The 7,639-nt window shown below is 34.6% G+C and overlaps 2 protein-coding genes across 5 annotated transcripts; both read right to left on the reverse strand.

The window, feature by feature from the left end:
* Positions 1 to 332: 332 nt before the first annotated feature.
* On the reverse strand, positions 333 to 6,606 carry LOC104249671 (peroxisomal (S)-2-hydroxyacid oxidase GLO4-like). Of its 4 annotated transcripts, none has more exons than XM_009806146.2 (13): positions 6,521 to 6,606; positions 5,486 to 5,631; positions 5,288 to 5,379; positions 5,154 to 5,200; positions 5,005 to 5,082; positions 4,785 to 4,909; positions 4,550 to 4,607; positions 3,848 to 3,910; positions 3,536 to 3,605; positions 3,040 to 3,140; positions 1,984 to 2,088; positions 1,076 to 1,891; positions 485 to 922 (listed from the first exon to the last, which is right to left on the reverse strand). In XM_009806146.2, the coding sequence occupies exons 2-12, from the start codon at positions 5,623 to 5,625 to the stop codon at positions 1,715 to 1,717; spliced, it is 1,056 nt and encodes a 351-aa protein (XP_009804448.1). In that variant the 5' UTR covers positions 5,626 to 5,631; positions 6,521 to 6,606; the 3' UTR covers positions 485 to 922; positions 1,076 to 1,714. The 4 variants fall into 4 exon arrangements, with proteins under 4 accessions (XP_009804447.1, XP_009804448.1, XP_009804446.1 ...); XM_009806144.2 differs by having other exon boundaries at positions 5,288 to 5,412; XM_009806145.2 differs by having other exon boundaries at positions 333 to 1,891; positions 5,288 to 5,412.
* Positions 340 to 1,252, reverse strand: LOC138888493 (uncharacterized). The gene is made up of 3 exons (XM_070170362.1): positions 889 to 1,252; positions 631 to 778; positions 340 to 547 (listed from the first exon to the last, which is right to left on the reverse strand). The coding sequence occupies exons 1-3, from the start codon at positions 1,250 to 1,252 to the stop codon at positions 340 to 342; spliced, it is 720 nt and encodes a 239-aa protein (XP_070026463.1).
* Positions 6,607 to 7,639: the final 1,033 nt, after the last annotated feature.

Here is a 7,639-nt window from a genome sequence, read left to right on the forward strand (position 1 = left end):
TTCTATTTTGCTACATCTCATGATTGTCAGTGAAATAAATTGGCTTTTTTTTCTATCTTCATTTGCATCTTGTCTCGAGGCTTGTCAACTTTCTTCCAGATTTGCATTTTTCCTTAAGGCTTGTCAACTTTCTTCCAGATTTTATTTTTTTGAGATATTGACAACTTCTTCTTTGCCTCATTTTCACATATGTCCTTAGTTGGAGGATTATCTGCAGTTTGTAGATTCTTTTGGCTCTATTTTTCATCTTCTGTTGGATCAAATGAGAAGTTTTTACCTCTTATTTTAACCCTTAAAATCTCAAGTCCAGTTACATCATAAATGAAACAATGTTTATCTTCAAAGGATACTAAATCCCTTTTTCATTAGTTGTCCAACACTCAATAAATTTTGATCAATAGCAGGAACATAAATAACATTTGAAAATTTCTTAGTACCTGAATTTGTTGCGATTGCAACAATTCCTTTTCCTTTAGCAAGAATATAATCACCATTCCCAATTCTGACTTTCTTATTTCCCATAAACGTGAATTCTTTGAAAAGATTTCTGTCATATGTCATGTGGTTTGTACAACCACTATCAATTATCCAAAAATCAGATTTCTTGGTCGAAGAAGAGTTTCCACAAACAAATGATCTTCTTCTTCTTCATTGGCGACTTGGGCATCTGCTTCATGCTTTTGAGATTTGCCTTTGCAAATTACAGCTTCATGACCAAGTTGGTTGCAAATTTTGCACTTTGCATTTGGCCTCTTCCAACATTTGAATGGTGGATGACCTTTTTTACCACAGTGCTGACAAGGTGGGTAATTTTTTTTTATTTTTTTTTTGCATTATTACCCTTGCTTTGAGTTTTGTGGTTGACTGCCGAGACTCCTTCAACCATACCATCTTGCCTCATAAGCCTCATTTGCTCTTGTGCCTGCAATGTATTTAACAATTCTGCCAAGGTAATCTTGGATAGATCCTTTGTGTTTTCCAAGGTAATTATAGATACTTCATATTTTTCAGGCACCGTAACAAGAATATTTTCAACAATTCTTGAATCTTTAAATTTAGTACCAAGCAATCTTACCTTGTTAACAATGCCAAGCAACCGATCTGAGTATTCTTTGACGGTCTCATATTCCTTCATTTTCTGTAACTCGAATTCCCTTACTAAATTCAACACCCTCATGCCTCGTGTTCTTTCATTTCCTGCATATTCTTCCTTCAGATAATCCCAAATTTCCTTTGCTGATTTGAGAGCCATAATTCTCGTAAAAATTGTTGCAGACACACCAGCAAACAAAGTTGCTTTCGCCTTTGATTTCCTGGGTTTTTTTCCTTATGACTCTTGATCTGGGCCACCGTGGGATTGTTAGGTAGTAGAAGAACATCATAATTCTCTTCCACGGCCTCCCAAAGATCTAAAGTCTCCAAGTAAATCTCTATTCTCACTGCCCGCAGTTGATAATTTTTACCATCAAAGACTGGAGGAGCCAATTGAGAAAAATTCGCTCACTCAAGATTTTTTTTTACTCAGGTCCCTTAAGAAGATGGCTCTAATACTAATTGTTGGTTTTTGATAAAAGAACCTAAGGGAAATAACACGGAAAGATGATAGGAAAATAAAAGGAATATACTGGAATAGATGTAAAAGGAACTCTAAAGAACTGAAGCTGAGTGGCTGCCCTTAAATACAGGGATATACTTGGCTGCTTCCACGACGAAACTACATCCTACAGCATATTTCTTTATCTGTTTTCACGTGGCTTCTGGTAATGTCGTTGATAGTACAGCAGCCAGAAAGGGTCATTGTCAACTCAAGTTCATTCTTGAGCATTTCAATAACTTGCTTTACCCCATGCTCCCCCTTTGCAGCCAGGCCATACACAACTGCTCGACCAATCTGCAGGTATATTGTTTTAGATTACAGGGAAGGGAAAATCTAAAGCTTAACAAACTGGAAAAATTGAGGTAAGAACTTTCAAATAAGTTTACCAGAACAGCTTTTGCGCCAAGTGCTAAGACCTTGAATATGTCTGTTCCTCGCCTCACTCCTCCATCAAAGAAAACTGGAACTTTATCTTGAATAGCATGGACCACCTGAAACCATTGGAGATTTTAGAACAATTATGTGATTCGCATTGTGTTTCAAATCTAAATTTACTTAGATATCGAAACAAATGCAAATGATTAGACTTGTAAATTTGAAACAAATAGGACCAAATCCCTCAATCCAAAATAGGCCATTTTATCAATTCAGATGACATAGATGACTCTCGCACGGCTAGCTTGATATAAAAGGGAAGCGCGGTGCACTAAGCTCTCGCTATGCGTAGGGTCCGGGGAAGGGCCGGACCACAAGGGTCTATACGCAACCTTACCTACATTTCTACAAGAGGCTATTTCCACGGCCCGAACCCGTGACCTCCTGGTCACATGGCAACAACTTTATCATGCACGACTAGCTTGATATAAGGACCCAATATCATGCTGTGGAGCTCAAACATGACAGGCAGCCCCATTCAACCATGTCCAAGAGTCCTTGCTATACATTTGACAGGCATACAACTTTTATAATTCCTCCAAAGCATGTTATATCTCTGGTTTAATTTTCACTAAGCAAGATCCAAAGCTTCCTTTCTTTTTGTTTTCTATTCAGAAGCTATAAACATAAAACTGAAAAGCCCGTGATAACAGGGGCGGAGCCAGTGTGTTGATTACGCGTTCAGCCGAACTAAGATACTTTGGTTCGAATCCTGTATTTATCTTAAAAAATTTATTGAATATATACAAATTATTAATTTAGAACCCAGTAACTCAAAAGAACTAGAATCTTGAACCCATAAGTTTCAAATTCTAGCTCCGCCTCTGCATGATATTCCATTTTACTTTGAATGTTCCATACTGAAAAAATTTGTGCTAAAATTGTTTACAATGGACTAATATATTTTATTCCATGTGCCACGTTAAAAGTCTAAAAATCTAAACCAGTGAACTTACCAACATTCAGTAAAAGATAACGTCAAATATACCAGGAAGATAGGGAATAACCTCTTCAAGAACAGAAATAGTAGCTGGAGCATAATCTAGTTGCCGAGCTCCATGGTTAGAGACAATAATTCCTGCAACTCCTACTTCAACTGCTTTTATTGCTGCAAAAAGTAGTAGTACATGCCAAGTCTTTAGCCGAAAGAGTCAAATAGTGAGACCTTACAACAACAGTTCGATCCCAAAGTAAGTCGGAGTCAGCTATTTGGATTTCACTATCATTTCATTCTGAAAATTTCTCCTTGAAAGATTTGTAACTATATTTCCTACGTTCTTCATGATGTCTGTACATCTATTGTTTTCTTCCCTGTTTACTTGACTGCACTTCCTAACAGATTTTTGCATCTTATCTTAACCAGTTCCCTTCTAAAGTTCTCATGTATGATTGACAAACACCAACCTTTTCCTTTCATGATCATTTACTTTGCCCATATCCTTATAGACATAATCAGTGAAGAAACCTAAACTATGCAGCTATCTAGGATTCAGTGATAAATACCATCTTCAGAAGTCAGAACGCCCTTAATCAGAATTGGCAAGTTGGTAATTGATTTCAACCACGCGATATCCTGAAAATATTTTGTAGCATAAAGGGATCAAAAGGGAGAACAGTTGATCGTATTTGTAGTTAGTAACAAATGACACTCCCATCCTTCTATAATGTACTTTTGTAGCTCCAGCAATTTTACTTCCTTTAACATACATTGACATCCTCAACCAAAATGTTCCTTCTAGGCTCAAGAGTTTAAATCATCCTTGAGGTATATCATGTGGTAATAAGGAACAAAAGAATAAACCTAAAATTCTGTACCTTCCAACACAAGGAAGCATCAAAAGTTACAGCAGCAAAGGCTTCAATATTTGAGCCGTCGTCCTGCAGAGTTTTATTAGTAGACGTAAGCAAAATCTACACCATTTTCAAGATTATGATGACTAATGGAATTTCTGCATATCAAACTAATGAACGAGAACATGAACCCATATAAACCAGTAGCACACAGATGAGTACAGAAGCATTGCTATTGTACACTATATTCAACAAACTGAAGCAGCAGACAGTGCGTCTAACAACTAGTTGTGATCAGCTAATTGGTAAGTCAAAGCAGGAGCCCCTTTAATGGAAACATAGGCTCTACACTACTTGGGAACAGAATTAATACTTTATAGTTTTTACTTTATAGCCAAAATTGACCATTTCAGTTTGGCATTACATGCACAAAACATGACCTTGTGTTTGGTACTCAAGGAACTTCCTTTTTAAGAGTAATAGTATGTAATTCAGGCATAGCGAATGTTGAAGCTAATCCCTAGCGTCAACCTCCCCAACTCCCAACAAATAGAAGGAGAAAGGAATGAGTCATTCAGAAAGAACAGCAGATTTAGTAGGAATAATCAGCCAACAAGAGACATTTTAGTCCTAGAAAATAAATTCTGTTTCTTAAAAGAGTTTCACAATTCGCCTCTTTCAGTTTAACAAGTGTTTTGTCTGTAAAGCCATAATGGTTTTACTTACAGAAACATATTCAGTTGATATAAGACCTTCAAAGTTCTTCAACTGAGGTGCGACCATCCTGCAATTGTAACTCCTCTCTTTCTAGATTAACACAGGATTACCAATACTGTAGGAATTCTTAAAATTTCTTAAATACTAAATGATAAAACTTATTTCTATCCAGATAAGATTGAAGAAGAACGGCGAAACGGAGTTTAGCTAGACTTGAATGACAGCAAAAAGATAAATAGGTTACTTATTCTTTATATCTGCCTCCCTTCTACCAAGCCTCGGGGTATCAGCAGTAAGAATAATAGCCTTAAACCCATTCCTCTCAGCTCTTTGTACCATAAATGCTGTTATATCCCTCCTTTTGTAAACCTATTGACAGAAGAACCTTCTGCTTCAAAACACCCCCCCAAAAAAAAGCAGTAAAGATACACGGAGATCTCGATGGTTAGGAAGAATAAAATCACATATATTTGGAAGAAGCGAACAGCATTGCAGCTCGATGTAACCTCCTCCACTGTGCAGGTTGACATATATGACAGTCCCTATAACCAAGAGAGTTCAGCACTATCCGCATACAAGAATTGGAAATTGATCTGGTTTAGAACAATATTACCATAATAACATCAGATGCTGCAGCGGCTCTAGCTGTAGCAACTTCTCCTGGCATAGGTATAACCGCTTTCTGGAATCAGAGCTACATAGTATATTCAGCTAACAGACTAGAGTGATAATTAATTTAATATAAACCTTCAGGATGTGCCAATTTATGCATGGCAGTTGGGGCAATCATAATAGGAGCGGATGTCTTGTAACCGAGTATAGCCGTTGACATGTCTATCCTGCTCACATCAACAAGTATTCTAGGTCGAATACTGAGTTTCTGAAAAGTTAGTGATAGATATCTCTGTCTGTTAACAACTATAGAGCAAGAAATTACAAACTTACGTGATTCTACGAAATGCTTCTACATTTTCTCTTAGGGTGTGCTGGTCCTCAGCTCCTCCAGTATAGTAGTTATAGTACATCTTCGGAAGGGCCTGCCTAGCAAGCACTTGGAATTCGTTCACATTAACTGGTTCTGCCATTTTAGCCTGCTTACACAAGCGTTCATATCTTACATTCCTTCATTCTAGAACTTTGATCTTCTGTCTACTTCATATTAAAAGAGACTCGAGAAATTGTCAACTATTTGTTCTCCAAATAACCAGGACTAGGTGGGTGGTAAAATCTCTACCCATTGAACTATTACATAGTGAGGCCAGAGCAGGGGCGAAGCCACACTTATTGACCACCCTATGTCGGAAAATTATACTGTGTATATAGATAAAATATCAGGTTTTAGAGGTACAAAACATATATTGAACACCCTTTGTTGAGAATTGTTTTTACTTTTTCAAGTTTGAACACCCTTAGAGGAAAATCCTGGCTTCGCCTGGGCCAGAGCATTTGCTGTCTTAGGATGTATTCCCTTATTTCATTTTATATGGCGGTATTTGACATGAGTTTAAGAGAAAAAGAAAGACTTGTGGCACATCTCAAAAGTAATTTTACAACTTGTGATCTTAAATATGTTATGCGAAAGTTTAAAGTTAAGGACTTCCCAAATATAGAAATATGCCGTTTATGGAAACAGATTAAAAAGAAAAAAAGGGTTGTATAATATGGAACTGAGGGCGTAATAGATTCCTATTTAAAATTGAAATGTTTGTATGTATACGATTTAATCACTCAAGTGTGTTTAGGTAAAGAACGAATCCTTTGTAACAGTGGTTTTAGGCCTTAAATACATATTAGAGCTTAGGAACTAAAGCATGTAATAATTCAGATTCAGAAATCACATCATGTGATCAGACGAGTTCAACTATCAGACATATCAAAATACTGCAGTAAAGCTCCATTTTTTAATTTTAATTTTAAAAAGAGACCTTTCCAACTAATTCAAACAGGAAAATGGAAGATGGTAAGAAACAATTTTAGTACCTGGACGATACAGAGAAGATTTAGGCAATTCTCCACTGCTTCTTCCTGCTGTTAAAACTTACTTAAACTCACAAGTAGCCTTTTCAAAAGCTTAAATTTTAACGCTTTTCACTTTGGACGAAAAGGGTTCAAAATGCACGGAGCTGAATTAAAAATAATTATTATTTTTTTTATAAAATTTAAAAAAATTATTTACAAAATATTTTTATATTTTAAACTAATGCACCAGTAGTACATTAATTTAGTAAAATCTTCTTCTTCTTCTTCTTTTCCAGTCTTTACAAAAAATAATTCAGTTTTTACAAAAAAATATTTTTTTCCAGTTTTCTTAAAGCATTTTTTGTAAAAACTAAAAAACAAATTTTGTAAAAACAAAAAAAAATGTTTTTAATAAAATATTTTCGTTTTTGAAAAATATATTTTTTTAGTTTTTTTTAAAAAGGAAATGTTTTTTCTTTAAAATAATGAAAAATATATTTTATTAAAAACATTTTTTTCTATTTTTACAATTTTTTTTAGTTTTTACAAAAAAAATGCTATAAAAAACTGAAAAATGAAATAAAAATTATGTAAAAACTGAATTGTTTTTGTAAAAATTTAAAAAAAATAAAAAAAGAAGACCTTACTAAATTAGTGGACTATTGGTGCATTAGTTTAAAAAATGAAAATATTTTGCAATTTTTTTTTTAAGTTTTACAAAAAGAATAATTATTTTAGCCCAATAGGTAGATAAAGGGTAGATAAAGGGTATTTTTAAACCTTTTTCAATAGTTTAGGGGCATTTTGAACCCTTTTCCGTTTAGAGAAACTATTTTTTTCCAGACACAAATTGTTATTGTTAATCTTTTAGAAATATTCTAGGAGCGATCCAATCATTTAGTAGTATTAGTGGGCGTTTGGACATAAGAATTGTAAAGTTACAAAAATAAAGTTGATTTTTTTTCCAAGTAAAAATGGTATTTGAAAATTAGTTAGGGTTTGACCATAAATTTTTAAATTTGTTTTGAAAAATCTGATTTGGGTGAAATTTGATTTGGAGATGAAAATGTGTTTGGACATACGTTTTCAAAACATATTTCCTAAATTTATATTATTAGGGATTTGGCCCAAAACTAACTA

The sequence above is a fragment of the Nicotiana sylvestris genome, chromosome 3 (assembly GCF_000393655.2).
Source record: "Nicotiana sylvestris chromosome 3, ASM39365v2, whole genome shotgun sequence".
Lineage (NCBI taxonomy): Eukaryota > Viridiplantae > Streptophyta > Magnoliopsida > Solanales > Solanaceae > Nicotiana > Nicotiana sylvestris.

Bases quoted from the DNA above. Each gene is read 5' to 3' on its own strand.
- LOC138888493 (XM_070170362.1), bottom strand. From the start codon at position 1,252: ATGGCTCTCAAATCAGCAAAGGAAATTTGGGATTATCTGAAGGAAGAA. The intron at 779-888 runs GTATGGTTGAAG...GTGGTAAAAAAG, and splicing joins GAGGCTTATGAGGCAAGATG to GTCATCCACCATTCAAATGT. The intron at 548-630 runs GTTTGTGGAAAC...GACATATGACAG, and splicing joins GAAGAAGAAGAAGATCATTT to AAATCTTTTCAAAGAATTCA.
- LOC104249671 (XM_009806145.2), bottom strand. From the start codon at position 5,625: ATGGCAGAACCAGTTAATGTGAACGAATTCCAAGTGCTTGCTAGGCAG. The intron at 5,413-5,485 runs GTAAGTTTGTAA...TCAGAAACTCAG, and splicing joins GAAGCATTTCGTAGAATCAC to TATTCGACCTAGAATACTTG. The intron at 3,911-4,549 runs GTAAGTAAAACC...AAAACTCTGCAG, and splicing joins TATCAACTGAATATGTTTCT to GACGACGGCTCAAATATTGA.